The sequence below is a fragment of the Phyllostomus discolor genome, chromosome 11 (assembly GCF_004126475.2).
Source record: "Phyllostomus discolor isolate MPI-MPIP mPhyDis1 chromosome 11, mPhyDis1.pri.v3, whole genome shotgun sequence".
Taxonomy (NCBI): Eukaryota; Metazoa; Chordata; class Mammalia; order Chiroptera; family Phyllostomidae; genus Phyllostomus; species Phyllostomus discolor.
In genome coordinates this window covers 41,900,071-41,923,605 of record NC_040913.2, presented here as the reverse complement: position 1 = coordinate 41,923,605, position 23,535 = coordinate 41,900,071, and the positions used below count along the sequence as shown (strand labels likewise).

General features: G+C 40.5%; 2 protein-coding genes and 1 long non-coding RNA gene across 3 annotated transcripts in view; all 3 read left to right on the top strand.

Annotated features, from left to right (window-relative positions):
• Window positions 1-9,195: 9,195 nt before the first annotated feature.
• On the top strand, window positions 9,196-9,602 carry LOC114508560 (cytochrome c oxidase subunit 7C, mitochondrial-like). Its single transcript, XM_036011308.1, has one exon. It carries the CDS (start codon window positions 9,229-9,231, stop codon window positions 9,418-9,420), a length of 192 nt encoding a protein of 63 aa, XP_035867201.1. The 5' UTR covers window positions 9,196-9,228; the 3' UTR covers window positions 9,421-9,602.
• Window positions 9,603-11,037: 1,435 nt separating this feature from the next.
• SUGT1 (SGT1 homolog, MIS12 kinetochore complex assembly cochaperone) overlaps window positions 11,038-23,535 on the top strand; it is a 49,418-nt gene continuing 36,920 nt past the window's right edge. The window contains exons 1-6 of the mRNA XM_028526513.2: window positions 11,038-11,234; window positions 11,328-11,385; window positions 16,054-16,144; window positions 16,817-16,886; window positions 17,572-17,642; window positions 19,986-20,039. Coding sequence (XP_028382314.1) covers window positions 11,197-11,234; window positions 11,328-11,385; window positions 16,054-16,144; window positions 16,817-16,886; window positions 17,572-17,642; window positions 19,986-20,039 — 382 coding nt within the window. The 5' untranslated portion in view covers window positions 11,038-11,196. The remainder of the gene's footprint in view (window positions 11,235-11,327; window positions 11,386-16,053; window positions 16,145-16,816; window positions 16,887-17,571; window positions 17,643-19,985; window positions 20,040-23,535) is intronic.
• On the top strand, window positions 11,931-14,694 carry LOC118497344. Its single transcript, XR_004899872.1, has 2 exons — window positions 11,931-14,380; window positions 14,425-14,694. It is a non-coding gene; the product is annotated as an uncharacterized LOC118497344 (long non-coding RNA).

The following is a 23,535-nucleotide window of genomic DNA, read 5'->3' as shown; positions in this document are numbered from 1 at the left end:
GCACCTTTACACTGTAAACTACAAAACATTGCTGAGAGAAATTAGAGACCACTTAAATAAATGGAGTGTGGTATGATATTCATGCATTGGAGGACTCAATATTAAGATGTTGGTTTTCCCCAAACAGACTTATAGAGCCGATGTAAGCCTAATTAAAATCCCAGCAGTGTTTTGTTTTGTCTTGGAAATTGACAAGCTTAGTATAAAATATATAAATAAATGAAAATAAATTTTGTAAAGTTTGTAAAATAATGGAAATACAAAGGATTTAGAAGATCCAACACAATGTTGATATAGGACTTTATCAAAAGATATAGGACTTTAAGATGTATTATAAAGGTACATTGATTAAAACACCGTGATACTGGTACAAGGTTAGGCACAGACAAACAGAATGAGAACCATGGACACAGAGCCACGTATGTGTGGTCATCTATTTTACACAGATGTACTAAGAATTTAATGGGGGAGCTTTAGCTGACTTCTAGTCAAGATTGTGACATAGGTAAATGTGGTACTCACGTTCTCCCACAACCACATCAAAATTACTACTAAAATACAGAACCAACATCATTGAGAACTGCCTAAAATCTAGCTGAACAGAAGTCCTAAAACTAAAATATACAGAAGAAGCCACATCAAGACTGGCAGGAAGGGCAAAGATGCAAAATGGGCTGTTCCCATACCCGCATGTGGTGTTTAAAAATCAGGAAGGATATCTCAGCTGTTGAGATATCCCTCAAGAGTGACGGGTCCAAGCCCCACACCAGGCCCCCAAGTCCAGGATTCCAGTGCCAGGAAGAGAAATCTCTACAACTTCTGACTATGAAAGCCTGTGGGGATTGTGGCTAAGTGAGATGTAGGGCTTCAGGAGGGCCAGGTGTTCCTCCTAAAGATCCTATTCACAGTCTTACTCAGACTCATTCACTCTCAGCTCTGGTGCTAGGGCTGAAGCTCAGAGGTGAGGGACAACTGGGGAGAAACTGAATTGTCTGGCATCCAGGCAAGGATTACAGGGGCAGCTTTCTCCCATATAGCAGTGCTGACAGAGGCCATTGTCCCTCTGATCAGTACTGTCCCCACAGTTCCACCAGGTGGTTGCCATATCTGAGTCTCCATCAACTTGTCTAACACTGCTTGGTCCTCTCTGGTGATTTCCTGAGACCTTACCCCATTCATTTCTGGGCCCATCCAAGCCATTTCTAGCAGCTTTTCTACACAAACAAGCGCTTTTGACTCATGCTTCAGACTTTCCTAAAATCTTTCAAACAAGCAGAATCTAGCCTCAATGTGGCTTGTACCTCTTGCTAAGGGGTTCTAGGCCCAGCAATAGCGGCCTCGGTTCACAGCTTGGCTTCTTTCAAGCACCTCTAAGCCCAGAACAAGTACCAGCCATCTGCAGATTACTCTGTAGCTCTTGTCAGGTAGCCCCATGGAGGGCACAGGCAGTGGCTGACCTTGGCCTGCCACTTCCAGAAGGCCCTAGAGCTAGCACACATGGTAGACAGCTTCAAAGCACACTGAAGAACTTCCACAAGTACCACACTGGAGGGGTGGCCTCAGCAGGCACCAGTGCTCTGGTGAAGGGAGTCCTGCTCTGTGGGGTTGGTCCCTGGACAGTAGATCCTCCATAGTGATTGTGCCAGTCCTCACAGCGTATTCTCCCATTGATGTGCCAACTTCAGTCATGGCTCTACTACAACCAAAGGGCACACACAACCCACACAAAAGATACACCTGGAGCATCCCTCAGGTGACCAGGGAAACTGTGCTACTGGGCTATAATACAAAGGCCACTCTACCAATACCAGGAAATATAGCACCTAATTTCTACCTAATACATAGAAACAAGCACAAAGGGGCAGCCAAAATGAGGAGACAAGAAACATGTGTCAAGTAAAAGAACAGAAAACCCCAGAAAACGAACTAAATGCATTGGAGACCAGCAGTTTACCAGATGCAGAGTTCAAAACACTGGTTATAAGGATGCTCAATGAACTTAGGGAAAGGGTAGATAAACTTAGTGGAAACTTCAACAAAGAGATAAGAAACATAAAAATGGAACTAGAAAACAAAAAAAAGAACCATTCAAAAATTAAGAATGCACTAACTGAAATGAAGATTACATTATAGGGAATCCACAATAGAGTAGATGAAGCTTAGGGAATATAGCAGGATCAGATCAGAGATTTGGAAGATAAGTAAGCAAAAACACCCAATCAAAACAGCAAAAAGAAAAAAGAAAAAAAATATGAGGATAGTGTAAGCAGCCTCTGGGACAACTTCAAGCATACTAATGTTTGCATAGTGGGGCTGAGGGGAGGAGGAGAGAGAACAAGAAATCAAAAACCTATTTGAAAAATAATGATGGGAAACTTCCATTACCTGGTGACGGAAGTAGACATACAAGTCTAGGAAGCACAGAGTCCCAAATAAGATGAGCCTAAAGAGGCTCATGCCTAGACACATCATAATTAAAATGCAAATAGTTAAAGACAAAGAGAGAATCTGAAAAGCAGCAAGAGAAAAGCAGTTACTTACCTAAAAGAGAGCTCACATAAGACTGTCAGCTGGTTTCTCAACAAAAACTCTGCAGGCCAGAAGAAATTGGTACAAAATATTCAAAGTAGTGAAAAGCAAGGACTTACAACCAAGATTACTCTACCTAGCAAGTCTGTCATTGAGAATCAAAGGAGAGATAAAGGGCTTCCCAGACAAAAAAAAAGCTAAAGGAATTCATCACCACCAAACCAGTATTACATAAAATTTTAAAGGCTCTCTTTTTTAAAGATTTTATTTATTTATTTTTAGAGAGGGGAAGGGAAGGAGAGAGGAAGAAAAACATCAATGTTTGGTTGCTTCTCAAGAACCCCTTACTGGGGACCTGGCCCACAACCTAGGCATGTGCCCTGACTGGGAATCAAACCTGCAAACCTTTGGTTCACAGGCCAGCACTCAATCCACTGAGCCACACCAGCCAGGGCTAAAGGCTCTTTTTTAAGAGGAGGAGGAGAAAAGATAAAAACTGAAAGTAATGGCAATAAATACATATTTATCAACAATTAATTTAAATGCAAATGGATTAAATGCACCAATCAAAAGAGGTACAGTAGCTGATGTGTAATAAAGAAGACACTTAAATGTGCTGTCTACAAGAAACTCACTCCAGATTGAAAGATAGACACAGACTGAAAAGGATGGAAAAAATATATTTCATGAAGACAAAAATGAAAAAAAAAAAGCTGTGATAGCAATACTTATATCCAACAAAATAGACTTAAAAGAGGCTATAACAAGAGACAAAAAAGGGCCCAAACCATTCTACTTTTGAATATTTAACTAAAGAATCCCAAAACATTAAATCAAATGATATAATCATCCATACATTCATTGCAGTATTATTTACAATAGCCAAGATGTGGAAGTAACCTACGTGTCTATCAATAGATTAATGGATAAAGAAGTGGGGCATATATAAATCAGATACGACTCAGTCATAAAAAAGAATGAAATCTTGCCATCTGCAATAATGTGAATGTACATAAATTGTGTTGAGTGAAATATGTTAGGGAAGCACAAATGCCATGATTTCATTTCTTTGTGGACTCTAAAAACCAAACTATATAAACAAGTAGGGCAGAAACAGACATAACATACAACACTTTGATGACTGCCAGGTAGGAGGGGTGTTAGAGGGATTGTCAAAAATGTGAAGGGATTAAGAAGTACAATTTGGGGGCCAAGATGGAAGCATAGGTAGACACACTGTGTGTCCTTGCACAACCAAAATAAGGACAACAATTTAGAAACAAAATAACAACCAGAACTGACAGAAAATCGAACTGTATGGAAGTCTGACAGCCATGGAGTTAAAGTAGACACATTCATCCAAACCAGTAGGAGGGGCCGAGTTGGCGGCCAGGTGGAGAGGGGTTCTGGCAAAAAAAGGAGTGGCTTGTGGCCCCTGGGCACACAAGATGCCTGGGCACCCACGATTGCAGCGGGTGAGCCCTGGGCGTGCAGGCGGTGGCTGGCAGACCCCGGGGTGTGAGGTGGCAGTGGGCAGACCCAGTGAGATGGTGACTGTGGAGTGGGATGTGGTATGTTGACCAGGTAGTCCCACATTTGCTTGCAGCTAAACCAGGCAAAACTGGGGAGCAAGACAGACTGTGCAACCCAGGGCTCCAGCGCGGGGAACTAAAGCCTCAAAACACTGATTGAAAACCTTGTGGGGATTGAGGTGCTAAGAGAGACTCACAGCCTCACAGAGAGTTCGTTGGAGAGACCCACAGAGTCCTAGAAGGTACACAAGCATGCCCACCTGGGAATCAGCACCATCAGGGCCCATTTGCTTGGGGGAAGCAGTGGAAGGGACTGAAATCCAGCAGAGAGTGGACCAAGCGCCACTGTTCCCTCTCGTACCCCCCCACATACAGCATCACAACCCAGCGACTGGGTTGCCCCGTCCTGGTGAATACCTAAGGCTCGCCCTCACTACGTAACAGGCGAGTCAAGACAAAAAAAAAAAAAAAATGACCCAAATGAAAGAACAGGTCAAAGCTTCAGAAAAAGTACAACTAAGTGACAAAGAGATAGCCAACCTATCAGATGCACAGTTCAAAGCACTAGTGATCAGGATGCTCACAGAATTGGTTGAATTTGGTTGCAAATTAGGTGAAAAAATGAAGGCTATACTAAGTGAAATAAAGGAAAATGCACAGGGAACCAACAGTGATGGGAAGAAAACTGGGACTCAAATCAATGGAGTGGACCAGAAGGAAGAAACAATCAAACAGAAAAGAATGAATAAACAAGAATTCAAAAAAATGAGGAGAGGCTTAGGAACCTCCAGGACATCTTGAAACATTCCAACATCTGAATTACAGGGTTACCAGAAGGGGAAGAGAAAGAGCAACAAGTGGAAAAGTTATTTGAACAAATAATAAAGGAGAACTTCCCCAATCTGGCAAAGGAAACAGATTTCCAGGAAGTCCAGGAAGCTCAGAGAGTCCCAAAGAAGTTGGACCCAAGGAGGAACACACCAAGGCACATCATAATTACATTACCCAAGATTAAAATGTAGGAGAATCCTAGAAGCAGCAAGAGATAAGGAGACAGTTACCTACAAAGGTGTTCCCATGAGACTGTCAGCTGATTTCTCCAGAGACCTTATAGGCAAGAAGGGGATGGAAAGAAGTATTCCAAGTCGTGAAAGGCAAGGACCTACATCCAAGATTGCTCTATCCAGCAAAGCTTTCATTTAGAATGGAAGGGCAGAGAAAGTGTTTCTCAGATAAGGTCAAGTTAAACGAGTTTGTCCTCACCAAGCCCTTATTGTTTGAAATGTTAAGGGGACTTATATAAGAAAAAGAAGATAAAAAACATGTATAGTAAAATGACAGCAAACTCACAATTATGAACCACACCTAAAACAAAAACAAACTAAGCAATCAACTAGAACAGGAACAGAACCACAGAAATGGAGATCACATGGAGGGTTAGCAACAGGGGAGTGGGAGGAGGGGAGAGGGAAAAGGTATAGAGAATAAGTAGCATAGATGGTAGGTAGAAAATAGACAGAGGAAGGGCAAGAATAGTATGGGAAATGCAGAAACTAAAGAACTTATGACACATGGACATGAAATAAAAGGGGGGGAATGTGGGTGGGAGAGGGTGTGCAAGGTGGAGGAGAATGAAGAGGGGAAAATGGGACAACTGTAATGGCATAATCAATAAAACATTTTTTTTTAAAAAAAGTACTATTTGGTTGCTACAGGATAGTAATGGGGATACAAAGTACAGCATAGGGAATATAGTTAATATTATTGCAGTAACTATGTATGGGGCCCTGCCAAGTAGCTCAGTTGGTTAGGACGTTGTACTAATATGCCAAAGTCACAGGTTTGATCCTGGTCAGGGCACACACAATGAATGCATAAATAAATGGAACAAGAAATCAATGTTTCTCTCTAAAATTAATTTTTAAAAAGATTTTATTTTTAGAGAGAGGGGAAGGGAGGGAAGGAGAGAAACATCATGTGAGAGAGATACATCTCTCAGCTGCCTCTTGCAGGCCTGCAACTGGGGGACTGGCCTGCAATCCTGGCATGTGCCCTGACTGGGAACCAAACCAGTGACCTTTGTTTGCAGGCTGGGACTCAATCCACTGAGCCACACCAGCCAGGGCTCTAAAATCAGTTTTTTAAAAAAGCTGTGTATGGTGTCCAATGGGTAGCAGATTTATTGGGGTGATCACTTTGTAAGTTATGTGTCTAAACACTGGGGTGTACCTGAAACTAATGAAATATTGTATATCAACCGTAATTGAAAAAATATTTAAAAAAATAGTGGGGGAAATGAGAAATGGTGGTGTTTTTTAATAAGTAGGAGTGAGTCAACTGGATATCCATATGAGGGGAAAATAAACCTTGATTCTAACTTCATATCTTTTACAAAAGTTAATTTGTGACAAATTAGACCTGGATGTGAAAGGTAGAATAAAAAAATATCTAGAAGAAAACACAGACTATCTACATAGTCTTGGCATAGGTAAAGCTTTATTATATATGAGTCATAAAACATTAGCAAAACCAGTTTTACCTCAAATATTTCTGTAATTCTTACCTTCCTCTCCATCTCTACAATTGTTGACCTATTTAAGTGTCACTTTGGCTTGTGGGGGGGAAGGGGCAAGGTCCAGAACAAGCCACCCCAAGATGTGCCCCAGTGGTGTGCAGATTCTTTTGCTGTAAAGACAATTTTAGCTTCAGACTCAAGAGAAACTTCTGCCCTCCTCCCCCAAGTGCCTAGAAAAATTTGTATTAGAAGCCTTGCCCATGAGACTATCAGAGATAATTTCTTTTGACATATTTATAGGACAGGGCAAACTACTAATTACTGAATGTCTGCTCTTATCATCCTGCAATGACCTTTTTAATTTCCCAAAGCACCTTACCTCATCCCCAGCTCAGAATGTCTCATATACCTCAATCCTCCTTTCTATCTCTGAACCTCTCAAGTATGCATGGTCTTTGACTTTCTCATGTATGTGGGATTCCCATGCACAATATTCAATTTTTTTCTCCTGTCAATCTGCCTCCTGTTGATTTGATTATTTGGCCAGCCAAAAAAACCAGAGGAGAGAAAGGGAAATTTCCCCCCTTCCCCACACCTGTAAAACAGCAGTTGTCCCCCCAACAGCTATTCTCCTTTTCTCTTTAGTTATTCTTCTACAGCACAGAGAGTGTTACAGAACAAACAAGGGGGGCCTGGGACGATATACTATTATTGAAAGAAAGGCCCCGGGTCCGTTATGTCTGCCGCCCGAGGAAAGATGTCTCTCAATGCCAGAGATTTGTGAAAAGGAAAGGAAATGTTTATTTAATGCTATACAAACTTAAAGTAGTGCCCTAATGTCTATATCAAAAATCCTAAAGTCCCTAAAAACGCCCACAAACATACAGTCCTTCCTTCCTTCCCCCTTTGCCCAGTCCAGAGTACCGTATCTCAGGAAAGGAAATAGAAGTCCATGGCTCAGGCAGTACTCTGGTTCTTCCCAGTTAGTACTCCATCTTGACTGGGAGACCTCCCTGGGTTCCTGGCACCCTCAGCTGAGTTGCTGGGATCTCTGCTAAAACCAGGTGGTGGTTCCCCCTTCTAAAGCTGCGGGGGTCCCCACTCTGGGAAAGGCATGTGGTCCTCTCTCCCAGGGCCACGGGAGTCCCCACTCTGTCCAGGCCTCGTGGTTCTCTCAGGGCTGCGGGAAGGGAGAGTCCCCACTCTATCAAGGCCACGTGGTTCTCTCTCTCTCAGGGCTGCACATGGTTCTGTTACAGAACACAACAAGGGGGGCCTGGGATGATATACTATTATTGAAAGAAGGCCCCGGGTCCGTTACGTCCGCCGCCCTAGGAAAGACGTCTCTCAATGCCAGAGATTCGTGAAAAGGAAAGGAAATGTTTATTTAATGCTATACTAACTTAAAGTAGTGACCTAATGTCTTTATCAAAAAAATCCTAAAGTCCCTAAAAACACCTACAAACACACAGTCCTTCCTTCCTTCCCCCTTTGCCCAGTCCAGAGTACCGTATCTCAGGAAAGGAAATAGAAGTCCATGGCTTAGGCAGTCCTCTGGTTCTTCCCAGTTAGTACTCCATCTCGACTGGGAGACCTCCTTGGGTTCCCGGCACCCTCAGCTGAGTCGCTGGGATCTCTGCTAAAACCAGGTGGTGGTTCCCTCTTCTAAAGCTGTGGGGGTCCCCACTCTGCCAGGCCGCGTGGTTCTCTCCTCCAGGGCTGCACATGGTTCTCCCTCTCTCAGGGCTGCAGGTGTCTCCACTCCATCAAGGCCGCGTGGTTTCTTCCCCAATGGCTGCCATGTCTGGGTTTTAAATCCCCTGCGCCAATCTTCTGCAGCCCCATTTCTGACTCCTCCCACACTTGGCTTCACAAGCCAGAACTCGTATCCTTCCAGCTTTACTCGGCTGCCATCATGAGTCTGGGCAGGCGTGGCCCCATGTCCTGGAGCCTATCATCTCCAAGCTCCCACGCAGGTGCTGTAACTCAGGGACCAGACCTGCCCTCCGGTTCGTCTTGGTGGGGAAGTTACTTCCATTACCCTGGCTCAGAGCTTGGCCACAGCTATTTAACATATCTAAGCGACCAGCCAAAGGCTATAGATACGTTAAATGACCACGCCAGAGCTTAGCTGCAAGGCTGTTGCTATGCAAAACAGCTCTCAATGGCCGGGCTCCATTTGTCCCTTCCCCCAACCCACACCCTGAGGGGGGTGTGGGGGTGGTGGTGGGGGGGGGAGGTGAAGACTTCCTAAAATCTCCTAGACACCTTGAGTTCTGGGCCCCATTTCAAATGCCCATTTGGGGTCCCCCCTTTTGGCTGCACCCTGTAACAAGAGCATAATATATTTAAACTGCAAATTTAACTTTATTGTCTTTTTTGACTAAAAATCTTATAATTGGTTAGCATCATTACGAGAATCACATCCAAGCCCTGGCTGGCGTAGCTCAGTGGATTGAGCGCGGGCTGGGAACCAAAGTGTCCCAGGTTCGATTCCCAGCCAGGGTACATTCCTGGGTTGCAGGCCATAACCCCCAGCAACCGCACATTGATGTGTGTCTCTCTCTCTCTCTCTCCCTCCCTCCCTTCCCTCTCTAAAAAATAAATAAATAGTTCAGTTTATGTCTGTTTCACAGGGCTTCCAACAGCAAAATGTTGGGACAGAGCATTCGGAGATTCACAACCTCTGTGGTCCGTAGAAGCCACTATGAGGAAGGTCCAGGGAAGAATTTGCCGTTTTCGGTGGAAAACAAGTGGCGGTTACTAGCTATGATGACTTCATATTTTGGATCTGGATTTGCTGCACCTTTCCTTATTGTAAGACACCAACTGCTTAAAAAATGAGGATGTTTTAGTTAATCCATAAAACAGATATGAAGAAGAGCATTTTAAGTGGTGCAGTCTCTTTGAAAAAATGGATCAAACTGTTGAACTCAACATACTAGATATGTTTGTAAATAAACTTAATGGCATGAATCCATAATGCCTCTTCTCTGAAATACAAAATGTGATAATTAGGAAAAAAATAAATAAATAAAATCTTAAAAAAAAAAAAGAGAATCACATCCAAGCTTCTCAGCAGAACATACATCTTGCTTTTTATGACCTGACAGTCACTCCCTTCTCCAGCCAGTCTGCTTCTAACTTGAATTTTGGCTCTACTAATTTCAGGGTTCACACTGTTTTCTAATACACATCCTACTCTATTATCTTTTCCATTTCCATCGTCAACTACGGTAATTCTTACTTATCTTTTTTTTTAAAGATTTTATTTATTTAGAGAGGGAAGGGAGGGAAATAGAGAGAGAGAGAAACATCAATGTGCGGTTGCTGGGGGTTATGGCCTGCAACCCAGGCATGTACCCTGGCTGGGAATGGAACCTGGGACACTTTGGTTCCCTGGGACACTTTGGTTCCGCGCTCAATCCACTGAGCTACGCCAGCCAGAGGTAATTCTTACTTATCTTTGGAAGCTTACAGTTACCCCATCTTTGAGGAATCCATTCCTATAGCTTATATTCCATAGGTGACCCACCTTGCTATCACATATTCCCCTTCTTTCATTTTACTACTTAGAACAGCACTAGTTTAAGTTTCTGCAGGGCATTAACATTTTAAATCCCAGGGCTTAGCTTAGATTTTGGGTATGTTAACATTCAAGTTTATGTACTTGCTTCATCTCTAGTAACTGAGCAGCTTGCTCCCACTCCCTTTTGCTCTTCCCACCCCTTGCAGAGTAACTTGCTGGAAGCTTCATCTGATCCTTATGCGTCAAAGGCTGCTGAGCAAGAACCTGACCAACTAGGCCGCAAAGTAAAAGGGCACCTAGACAACTTCAGGCCACCTTCCTCCTTTCAGTGCCTTCCGAAGAAAAAGGTTTTTCTTCCTAATCTGGGAAGCCAACTGGGAAGAAAACCTGGGCCCGTGTTGTTCTGGGAAGCAGAACAGTCTACCTGCACCGGACCCAAAAAAGCTTCGCTCTGTCTAGCCTCTGCAGGCGCAGAACGAGTTCCCGCGAGTACTGGAGTACTGCGTTAGGCCTTCCAGTCCAAAGATCCCCGGAGCGACGCGGTGGCACTCGGGAACTTTCTCCCGGAAAACTACGCTTAGCGGCAAATGACGTCACAGGGCACGAAAACCTTCGCTGCCTCCAGTAACCAGAAGAGCTGTGAATTGTGACAACGGAGCACGATGTGCTTTGTTTTTAACAGACACACAAACGCCCCCAGAGGCCACACGTTCTCGAGGGACACTGGATCTTTTGAAAAATCTTTTAAGCTACTACCCTAGAAGTCTCTATCAGAGTAAGGGCGCGTGGCGAAAGGCGGACTACTAGGACCGCCGTAGCCTCCCGTAGCCTAGGCTACGAGGGGCGGGGACTGGGAGTCAGGGTCACCGGAAGCGGGGTAGGTCGGGAGACTAGTTCCTCCAAGGTCCCAGCAGCCCCGCGCTTGCCTTTCGCCTCTCCTCCCGCCGGGCGGCAAGCTGCGTGGCTGCTCGTTGGCTACTTAGGACGGAAGCTCGGTTTGGGTGTCTCCAGAAGTTTCCCCCTTGGACGGCGGCGGGTCTTGTAGCCTGGATAGTAGCAGCCCCAGCCACAGCAGCAGCGACTCTTTAGGGATGGCGGCCGCTGCAGCAGGACCTGCAACAGCCCAGAGGTACATGTTTTCTCTTCTTTCTGGTATTTATTTTTTCCCCTCCCCCCTTTCCTTGGTTCGTGAGCCCAGCTGAAGTCGTTGTTTTCCTGGCAGGTTTCTCCCGAGCTTCTCAGATGCTTTGGTCGACGAGGACCCCCAGGCGGCGTTAGAGGTGAGAGGACCCGTCTCAGCCTGGTCTGCTTTCCTTTGGGGAACGCGGAGAACCCCGCCTCTTCCCAGCACATGCCTGTCTGGGACCGGGTGGACTGTTCTTGCAGTGTCTCATCCCTGGTTTTGACAAACTCGGCCTCTTTTTTTGTTTCATATTACTCCCTTCCCACTCCCATTCCTAGACCTTGTCTGTATATTCGCATCTGTTTAGAAAAACTGTTTGTGTAGTTGACATTCATAGTTGGCCTGGAAGGATATTTATTTTAAATGACCTTTGATTACAAGAAAAAGTGAAATTTAGGCTTGTTGGTATTTGTTTAATTCGTTTTTTTCCGTTTAACAAGTATCCTTGCCATTCTTATGTACCAGGAGATGTGCAAAGTTTATGAACTCAGACTACCGTAACAACCATCATTTCTTCTATGACCCTGAAAATTTTCAGGTTTCCTGTTACTATTCATTATTGACTCATTTATTTATGCATCAAAACAGTATTTTGGGGGTGTTGTTATATGCGAGGCACCCATTGAAGTCTTTACCAAGGCACTTTGTATGATAGCGAAAGACAGTAAAGCTATATGAGAGTAAAAGGGCAAAAGTAAAATAATACAAAGTAGTAAGGAAAGCCCAAGCTAAGGCTACATAATGCAGTGTGTCACAAAATTTATCCAGGTGTTTCTTGCTTTAAAACACTAGGAAAAGAACTCAAACCCTGTTCTGTTGTTACAATCTAACACACTTAAGGTTAGCAGTTTGCGTCAAGAGAACCGTTTTCCTTCCTATGACTTTTAGAAATAATTTGCCACATGCTAATAGAGTCTTTCTAAGAAGGTGACATTTGAGCAGAGACCTGAGGGAATGAGCTTGGAAGCTCTGGAGAAAGCATTCATGCAATGTCAAAATTCTGGCTAGGAATGAAGCTGCCTGGTACAAGGAGCAGCAAAAAGGACCATTTGACTAGAGTGGTGTGAAAAAGGAGGATGAGATGAGGTGGGGAGGAAACCACAAGCTAGGTCCCTTAGTGCCTTTTAGACCAAAATATGTTTTTGGATCTGGATGCGAAGGCCTTCAAATAAAGTGGTTGATTAATTAGTTGTACTATAATATTTCCTGGCAAGGCCTTTGGGATCAGTAGTAGAATAACAAGCATTACAGGAGGTACTGAGATTTTTCTCCACAATTACTTATGTCTGCTAATAACCTATTTTCAGAATTTACATTTGTTATGGTCCTCTTCGGTAAAGTTCCTCCTTTGGAAATCCAGTTCATAAAAGTTGCTTTTAAAGGTTATTGATATTACTTTCCATCTCACTTGTTTTACTTTTTAACTTTTTATTGAAGTACAACATGTAGATAACACAAATCTGAAGTCTGCAATGAATGAAGTTGTTTTACATACATGTATATGTACATGTACATGTATATGTACAGAGCAACAATATAGAACACTTTTATCCTCAAGTTTTTCTCATGCTTCTTCCCAACCAATAATTTTCCTTTCCCACCAGACAACCCTTATTGTGACCTCCATCACCATCAATTAGTTTTGCTTGTTCTTGTACTTCACATAAACAGAATCATAGGCTAGATACTCAGTTGAGTGTAGGTACCTGTAGGTAAATGTTGCTTTAAACATTTTGTGGGAATCATTTATATTGCTGTATGAAGTGGTAGTTTTTTTCATTGCTTTGTAGTGTTCCACTGTATAAATGTAGCACAGCTCACTCTAACAATGGGCATGGAATGAGACTGCTTGTGTCCAAATCCTGGTTTCGTGATAACTTTATAACCTCAGAAAAGTTCCTGTTATCACTCTGGATCAGAATTCCTGTCTCTAAATTGGAACAAAATAGGACCTTGAAAGGGTTGTTAGGAAGATAAGTCATGGGAGGTATATGTTGAGTCCCGTTGCTCTCTATATTCTAGCCACTTTGGCTTTCTTTCTGTTTCTTGAATTTGTCATGCTCAGTCCTGTTGAGCAGCCTTTGGGCTTGCAGTTCCTTTTTCCTAAAATATATTAGCTGTCTCCTGACCTAGCTCATGGTTTGCTTGGGAATGCTCATCACCTTAGATTTCAGGTGAAATGTCACCTTGTCAGAGAAGCCATCTTCCGTGACCACCTTATATTTAGTGTGGGCCTTAGTGTAAGTTTAAAGAGGGCAGGAGTTTTTGTGTATATTGTTTACCACTGTGTTCTTAGTGTAGTGCCTGGGAGACTAGGCACCCAAATGTGCTAAATGACTCGTACCATAATTGTTTCAAGAACTTCGAGGTGGGTATTTGCATTTTCTAACAAGGAAACAGGTTAAAGAGATTTAACTTGCTCCAGGTTATATAGTTTAGAAGAGGTAGGTCTCTGGGTTTAGTGTGTTGGGGTCATCTTCTGGAGGAGGGGTAGGATTGGGGTTATGAGATAAAATTAAAGGTTTGGTAGCTGACTTTGAAGCATCTGATCACAGATAACTTTGTTGAGAGCATAGCTGTTTAGCATAAATGTGATGGTACAAGTTCTCCATGGTGATGTGTGTTTTTTTCTCCAGGAGTGTTAGGCAGTTGAGGAAGGGAGAAGGGTTGATACTATTTATTACCTATGATTGGGAATTAGCTGTAGCTGGAAGAAAACAGAAAATGGTGTTAAATTGAGATACCCAGAGCTAAAGGCCTTCGAACTTTTTGTCAGTCTGAGCAATGCTGTTTTTGCTTTTAACCTTAAAACCAAGGTAACCTTTTACCTTGTTGGGTGGAATTTTATTTATTTTGTTTTTATATTTTACTTTTTATTGAATGTATTGGGGTGACATTTTAAAAGAGCTTAGAACTTTAAAAATTTGGAAATCTGTTTCTAAGAGATCCAAGTCTTAAACAATCTTACTGCCTTGGAAAGGAGTTTTTCCTCTATTCTGGGTTACCAGCTACTTCCTTCACAGTTACCTTAGTAGAGATTTCAGCATAATTATATTTTACAGTTCACGAGGTTTTTTAAATTTTTTATTTTTGTTTCAGTGAATTGCTTCACTGAAATTTTTTATTTTTGTTTCAGTGAATTGCTTCACTGAAACATCTCATTTTATCTGAGTAAGTATAACTTTGGACATATTTACAATATGTTTCCAGTTGGTCTCCATTAAATAATAACTTTTTGTCACTGTGATTCATTTTTTGCGTGTTTTCAGATCCTTCCCTTTAGTCCCTTTGTATTCCAGCAGCCAGCAACTGTTGTCACAGAAACAGTAGAACTCTGAAAACAAGCCACAAGTCAGGTGTAGTTCAGTGCAGCCACAACTTATTTTATCTTCACTTTTTCTGAATTTATTATATGTATTACTTATTCATAATAAATTGCTTTATTCATGATTCACAAGTTTATGTATCATAAGTTTGTGTTCAGCTTTTGAGTAATTTTTTTTAGTAACAGCCTTATCAGTCAATTGCTTATTTAATTGAGTCACCATAAATTGTCCTCAGCCAACAGTTGACTTGTTTTTAAAGGTTATTTGCATGTTGGTTGTTTGAAATTCATAAATTTTTACTTGACTTTTAAAGAAAAGGACCCAGGCATCTTCTCTGGCAGGGAATCTAACCAGTGACCCTGTGGATCGCAGGCTGGTGCTCAATTCACTGAGCCACATTAGTCAGGGCTAATTTTACCTTTTAAGAAGACTACTAGCTCTGGTTAGTATGGCTCGGTTGGTTGGAGCATTGTCCCATAAATTGAAAGGTCACAGGTTTGATTCCCAGTCAGGTCACATGCCTAGGTTATGGGTTGGGTCCCTGGTCAGGGTGTGTATAGGAGGCAACCAATTGATATGTCTGTCTGTCTTTCTCTATCTCCCCCTTTATCCCCCCTCCCTGTTTCTAAAGTCAATGAGCGTGTCCTTGGGTTAGGCATAACAAAATAATAGTAAATAAAATAAAAAGACTACCAAATCCCTAGGGTGTATGAGTCATAGGTAGAGAGTCAAATTGTTCCTGTTTGCCTCCATTTGTCCTTGGCCTCACTAATTGTGCTATCTTTTCTTCCATCATTATTGTTCCAGCTGCCACTTATATACTATGAATGGTCAGAGTGGCAATAATTTTCATTTCTCTAATGCTAATTCTTAATCAGTTGATAGTATGAGGTATTATATTTCTGGACTTTCAATGGAATGCTGTAATTTGTCAGGGTTGTCTGCCATTGACAGATAAGAGAGGGCCAGCCAAACTGGATTGTGTATTTATTGATTCTGTTAACCTTCCTGAACTCTCGGTTTAACTTCCAGGGTTTTATTTATTGGACAGCTTCACATTTTCTAGGTATCTCAGATTGTACACGATCTGTGAGTCTTTTCCAAGTTAGAAGGAGAAAAATCTGTGGTGGTCATTGTATATCAAATAAACTCTTCAGAATAAATGAGGTGATAATTACCATTTATCCAGTTCCTACTATAGGCCAGGAACTGCTAAGTTGTTTACATAGATATTACATTATATTGTGGACTTTTGTGGGGAGGGGAGGAGAAGGGCAGATATTGATCCTGTTGCAAAGAAAAGCTCCTATCTTGTTTTCCTGTTAACTTTGTTCCAGATAGCTTATGACAATAGTGTCTTTGATTAAAAATCATGTTTAATTAGAGTGCAGTGACTTTTAAAAAACATTTACTTATACTCAACATGTTTGTGTTTGTAGGAGCTGACTAAGGCTTTGGAAGAGAAACCAGATGATGCACAAAATTATTGTCAAAGAGCTTATTGTCACATCCTTCTTGGGAATTATTGTGGTAACTTTTCTTAAAAAATATATTTTCTTTAAGTATTACTTATAAATTTTGCCCAAGATATAGATCAAATAAAATAGAGATTATGTTTGAGGATTTTTAAATTGGTCTTTCATACAAGGTGTGAAGTACCTAGAATGTGACAAATGTTATTTTGAGTAATACCCATTTAATTTTATGAGTGTCCCTCCTTCAGTAGGTAGAGAATTTATACAGATTTCATTTGTGGTTATTGGATTTGACAGGAGAATATCATTATATTTACTGTTTTACAAAGTATTTAAATGAAGTGCTCTTATTTGCATTTTTTATAAGGAATGTATTTCTCTATTACTTGTGTTAACTTTATTCTGGATAGAAAATCTGGGTAAGGAAAAATTAAATATCTTGAGTCAAAGTGCATAAACGACATTAATGAGAAAATTAGGTGACCTTTATGACACATAGTTTTATCGCCTGAAGCTTTCCAAAAAGGAAGTTAAATATCAGGCTAATGAGAAGATAGGAAGGTAATATTTATTGGATCATATTTTGCATTAGCTTTTTCTAATTTGAAACCACTTATCCATTTTACCAACTTAAAAGTCTAAGACCAATTCAAATTTTATGTGCAATATTTGTTATGATCTGTGATAGACTGACTAAAAACTCCTTCTTTTTCTTTTTCATATATAGATGCTGTTGCTGATGCAAAGAAATCTCTTGAACTTAATCCAAATAATCCCACTGCTATGCTGAGAAAAGGGTATGCAATAACTGTCCTGTTGAGTCTGGACAATAGATAGGTATTTAGTTTGTTGAAATTAATGGTAAGCTTTATATAAATAGTAAATTCTGTATTTATACATTCTATAACAGATAGGGTTCAATTTTAAGTATAACTTATGCTTTTGTTACATTAACTTCAGTATGTGATAGGAGGTATGTAGTCAGTATACTTGAGAATAGTGATGATTGAAGTAACTTATAGGTGAAACTGATGGATTTCAAGTCTCTTTTTGTTCTTCATTTCGAATTTACTCTCTTTGACTAGAAAACGTCTATTTCTCAGCCAAGCTGGACAGACTACATTTAATACTATGAATACTCTGTACCTGTGTAAAATTTCGTGTCCCAGCTTGTTTCTGTTGATGAGAGTGACTTTTCTTTAACTAAGAAATTTCTTTAATTCCTTACTGTGTAACTATACTTTGGAAGGAGCAAGTATATACAATTAAGATCAAGAAATTCCTTCTGAAATTAGTTCAAAAATTGGATATTAATGGGAATTATACTAGATGTTATGTAGGGTATTTTAGAAAATCTCTTGGCTTATTAGTATATGCTTAAATCCTTTTAACAATAGAGAACACTGGGATATTTAAATTAGGAAGAAGGCTATTTTTCATGATTTCATGTATGTGGTATTTGTTTTTAATATGCTCATACAGGATATGTGAATACCATAAAAAAAACTATGCTGCTGCTCTAGAAACTTTTACAGAAGGACAGAAATTAGATAGTAAGTATTAGAATTACATGTTGATAAATCTGTTATTTCTCTCGTGTCATAAATACTATAGCTAAATTTTGTTAACGTAATCTCAAGTTAATTATCAAAACTCAATACCATCTTTTACTCCTTTTAATGGTATTTTTGTGTTGATTGCAGAGCTTGAGTTTACTTAAATATTGATTAAATTGGCCATTTACTATTTAAATCACAGATAAACTTTACCATTAGAAACTAAAAACACTCAGTATGCTCCCTATACTTAGCCTGATTTTACTTTTTTCTAATAGATAAGTGACAGTTTAATTTGTGCTGATGTTCAGAAGTCTATTTTAAGTTTTATCCAGATTGCTTATATAGGAAATTTTATAATGAGGATTTTTATTGAGAAATAAAGTGTTAGGTAAACTGTGATAGGGCACAGAGGAAACATAGAGCTTTGAGAGTATTATGAGTTTTTAATGTCCTCTTTTTGAGAGAAATACAGGTTTTCTCTGCCATCAGAAAGTAGATCATTCCTATAATGTATATGCAAAAAAATTTTTAATGTTCCTAGGCCCAAAAAATAAGCTACCAAATCATACAAAGTAACACATAAAACCTAAAAATAACACTAACAGATAGTAAAAGCAGGAGTGATATGATAAATACACAGCCTGTATAAAGAAAAAATAATGTTTGTATTTTGTAGTTTCACTTAATTAAAATTTCTCCTGAAGTATAAGATAACAACACCATGCTTTGTACACCAGTTAATCTACTCAGGCAATAGGCTTATTTTATCTATTACTGGATGGCAGCTAAAAGAGACCACTTCATTATTAGCAGAACCAATAGTCACTTCAGCAGCTTTCAAGTTTCTTTCTCTCTGTGTGTAAATAGTATGAATAGTGGATGCAGGCAGATTCAATGTACACAGAATGCTTTTATCTTGTTCATCACAATCAGAATCTTCAATTATGACCAGTTTTACATTAAGTGCACAGTCTTATAAGCTCTGTTAGGGTTTTCTACTATTTTATTATACATCTTGCTAACAGATGTACAAAATTGATATAAAGCAAAGATGCTCACAGACATAGTGCAGAGCCATGGCAGATCGATGCTGAGATGCTGATCATAGTTCCTGGGGAAGGAGCTTGGTGGGGCCACTCTCACTGCTCTGGTTGCTCGCTGCCCTTTTAATGGCTAATGCAAAACAAATTCTGGAGGCTATTTTTGCTCTTTGCATAAAAGTGAAAATCCTGTTGAGTTTTCTTTCAGTTAGTGAAAACAAGTAGTAATTTTGGTCTTCTGTAAAGGCGAAGCGGTGTACTCTGAATTTTCCAAAAGCAAGGGATACTTATATATGAAAATTATCACAGCAGTACAGATATTTGTGCACATATATAGAAATAATAAGAGCCAAGAATCAAAAAATCTGCAGAAGACTAAAAGGTAGTAGTTGTAAATAATTTCATAGATAATGGTAGACTTCATAATCCTAATTGTATGCTATCATTTTATCTTCATCTCATGATAGAGTGTTATCACAATTCTCTAAAGCAATGGTTCCTAACTCCCTGATTTTGATTTTGTTCCTGGGGGACATTTTGCAGTGTCTGAGATTTTTTGATTATCATGGCTAGTGGATGGGGAATGTACTACTGAAATCTAAAGAGTAGAGACCAGTGATGCTGCTAAATATCCTGCCATGCACAGGACAGTCTTCCATAACACAGACGTATCGTGTCCAAAATATTAGTAGTATTGAGGTTGAGAAACTCTGCTTTGAAGTATTGTATGGTTGTATTTTTTAAAATTTACTCTCTACTGCTTTGAATATTTGCTTTTTTGCTGTATACCTACTTGAGAAAGGGCATTAGTCCCAACTTTGCAAATGGAACCTATAAATTAGGACAGAAGAGATGTAGGCAGTAGTTCTCTAGACTTCAACCCAGCTGCTGGTTACCAGGCCTCTACTGCATCCTAACTGAGATAGTATACTGGGAATTCCCTTAAGGTCTGATTTTGTTGTGTGACAAAGGAAACTCCTTTAAGAGTAGAGGGGTGAGGGGAAATGTAGGTTAATATCTGTGAACCACCAAGGTGGTCTTTGGTTAAAATTAACTTTTTTTAAATTAAAATTCTTCGGTATGAACAACTAAATATTAAAGCCTATTGGTGTATTTATAACTAACGTTAGGATTGCTGTAAGATCTGTAAGGATGGATATTGTCTGTTTAATTCACCGCTGAATCCTCAGTGCCCAGAACACTGTTTGGAATGTAGTAGGTATTCAGTAAGTATTTGTTGAATAAATGTGTTAGATTGTGCAGATGAATGATTTTACCGTCAGTTTGCCCTTTCTAGGTGCGGATGCTGATTTTATTGTCTGGATTAAAAGGTGTCAAGAAGCTCAAAATGGTAAGTATGTAGGTTTCCCATAGTTTTTCATTTTAAAAAGAAGTAAATGTTTGACATTTTTTGATTTAAACAAATTTGTTTTTAACTTCATAACTTGTAAGTAGTGCATGTCCCCTTAGATAGGGATTTCTAAAGGTATTCTTTTTAAAAAACTTTCTATTATTTTCTAATAGCTTCATTAAAGTAGAACTCATATACCATACAACTCACCCACTTAAAGTGTAAATAGTTTTTAATATATTCACCAAATTGTGCAGCCATCAAAAAAATTGTGCACCCATCACCATAATCAATTTTAGAACATTTCATCATCCCCAGAAGAAACCCCATAACCTTTAGCAGTCCTCTTTTTTCATTGCCCTCCAACTCCCACAACCCCCAGCCTGAGGCAACCATTAATCTACTTTGTGTCACTGTGGATTTGCCAATTCTGGACATTTAATATACATGGAATCGTAAAGTATGTGGTCTTTTGTGACTGGGTTTTTCCACTTAGCATAGTGTTTTCAAGGTTCAGGTTTCATTGACTGCCTGATTTACCCCAGTGTTCAACTTAAAAAAATAGGTGTAACCTATAAAGTGTCAGACCCTTCTCTCTTAGGTGATGGGTTGCATCCTCCTGGGGTGTCTCACACCCTGCACAACCCTGGGGCCACTATCTTTTTTTTTCTTTTTTAACTAAAGATTGTATTGATTTATTTTTTAGAGAGAGGGGAAGGGTGGGAGAAAGAGGGGGAGAGAAATGTCAATGTGTGGTTGCCTGTCATGTGGCCCCCACTGGGATTGGGGACCTGGCCTACAACCCAGGCATGTGCCCTGACTGGGAATCAAACCAGCGACCCTTTGGTTCACAGCCCACACTCAATCTACTGAGCTACACCAGCCGAGGCCTTCTTTTTTTTCTAATATATTTTTTGATTATGCTATTACAGTTGTCCTAATTTTCCTCATTTGCCCCTCTCCACTTGGTACCCTGCATTCCCTCTGGCAATTTATATCCTTAGTTCAGAGGTGTCAAACTCATTTTCACCGGGGGCCACATCAGCCTCGAGGTTGCCTTCAAAGGGCCAAATGTAGAGCTCCTTGCCACTAGTAAAGGAGTAATTACACTTATAAAGTCCTAAATTTACATTCAGCCCTTTAAAGGCAACTGTGAGGCTGATGTGGCCCCTGGTGAAAATGAGTTTGACACCCCTGCCTTAGTTCATGTTCAAGGATCGTGCATGTAAGTTCTTTGGTTACTTCACTTCCTCTACTGTTCTTAACATCCCCCTGCCTGTTGTGTGCCTACCAATTGGTACTTTTTAATCCCTGCACCTTTTCCCCCATTCTCCTCTTTTCTTCCTGCCAACCGATAGATAATCTTCCAGATGATCTCAATATTTATGATTCTGTTTCTGTTCTGCTTGTTTGCTTAGTTTGTTTTTTAGATTCAGTTGTGAATTTATTGCCATTTTAATGTTCATAATGTTAACCTTATTTTTCTTAAATATATCCCTTTAACATTTCATCTAATAATGGCTTGGTGATGATAAACTCCTTTGGTTTTACCTTGCATGGGGGGCACTTTATCTGCCCTTCCATTCTAAATGATAGCTTTGCTGGATAGAGTAATCTAGATTGTAGGGCTTTGCCTTTCATCACTTTGAATACTTCTTGCCAGTCCCTTCTAGTCTGCCAATTTTCTTTTGAGAAATTGACTGACAGTCTTATGGGAACTCCTTTGTAGGTAACTCTCTGCTTTTCTCTTGCTGCTTTTAAGTCTCTCTCTCTCTCTTTTTTTAAACCTTACTTATTTACTTTTAGAGAGAGGATAAGGGAGAGAAACATCAGTGTGTGGTTGCCTTTTGCATGCCCCCAACCGGGGACCAGGTCTGCAATTCAGGGATGTGCCCTAACTGGGAATTGAACCAGCAACTGTTTGCTTCACAGGCTTGTGCTTAATCCACTGAACTATAGCAGCCAGGGCTTAAGATTCTCTCTTTAGCCTTTGGCATTTTAATTATGATGTGTTCTGGTGTAGGCCTGTTTGCATCCATCTTGTTTGGGACTCTGTGCCTCCTGGACTTGCCAAGTCTATTCCTTCACCAAATTTGGGAAGTTTTCTGTCATCATTTGTTCAAATAAGCTTTCAGTTTCTTGCTCTTTCTCTTCTCCTTGTGGCATCCCTATGATTCGAATGTTGATATGTTTGAAGTTGTCCCAGAGGCCCCTTAGCCTATCCCAGTTTGTTTGTTTGCTTGGTTTTTTGGATTCTGCTTTTCTTACTGTTTTGATTGAATGTTTTTTTTCTTCCTTATATTCCAGTCATTGATTTGATTCTCGGGATCTACCTCTGTTGTTTCCCTGTAAATTTTTCTTTATTTCACTTAGTGTGACTTTCATTTCTGTGCGGGTCTTTTTTATGTTGTTGTAGTACCCATTGAGTTCCTTGAGCTCATCCTAATAACTAGTACTTTTTGACCCTGCATTTGATAGATTGCTTGTATCCATTGTTCTTTTTTAGGGACCATATTTCTTTGTCTCCTTAATTTGGCAGCCTCCATGTTTTGACTTCCTGTCTTAGTAGCATGGCCTATTGTAATAAAGTGTACCTGTAAGTTGTGTGAAGCAGAGCCTTAGGTAATTGTCAGGGCAGAGCAACCTATGTTACCTCTCTGTGACTGTGTGGGAGAGGGCTTGTAGAAGGGCCAACACTGCTGCCCGGCCTCTGCACTTCGGTCCAGGAGGAGACTGTCCCCCGGCACGTGTCCTGATGATATAGACACTTTAGTTTCTCTTGGTATGTCACTGGTGCTCTTCCAGCTACTGCCCTGGTCCTGGAGCCCAGAGGTAGTGAGTCTGCAAAAGTCCCAACTCTGTTGTGGGCCCTTTAAGAAGATATACTTGAAGATCATGCTGTTTCTTCCACTGCCCTAACCTGCACTGGTTTTTATAGCCATAAGTTACGGGACATACCTTCCTGGCACAGGAACCCTGGGCTGAGTGGTCTGGTGTGGGACTGGGTATCCCTCTTGATTTTTATCCATCACATGTGGTATGAGACCTCCCCCCATTCCACGTCTTCACCCCTCCTACCTGTCTGGATGAATGTACTTCTTTAATTCTTTAGCTTTCAGTCTTCCATACAGTTCAATTTTCTGATGATTCTGGGTGATAGTTGTTATGTAGTTTTACTTGTCATTTTTGCTGTGGTTGTGCAAGGAGGTGAGCCATTTAACCTATGCCTCCAACCTTTACCAGAGTCTGGGACCTGTTTCTGTGAGCAGTTCCTACCCATCGTCTCCTCATTCCCTTCATTATGTCCCTGACAAAGCCCAGGTCTCTTGACTCCTACTCACCCAAGGAAAATGTGAGAAGATGTTTTTTGTTAAAAAATTTTTAAGTATAGTTTATTAATAATACTATTACAATTGTCCCATTTTTTTACCTCCCCTTTTTTCCCCTCTGACTTGCATTCCTCCTCCCACCAGCATTCCCCTACCCTTAGTTCATG

Coding starts and splice junctions, on each gene's coding strand:
- LOC114508560 (XM_036011308.1), top strand. CDS start 9,229: ATGTTGGGACAGAGCATTCGGAGATTCACAACCTCTGTGGTCCGTAGA.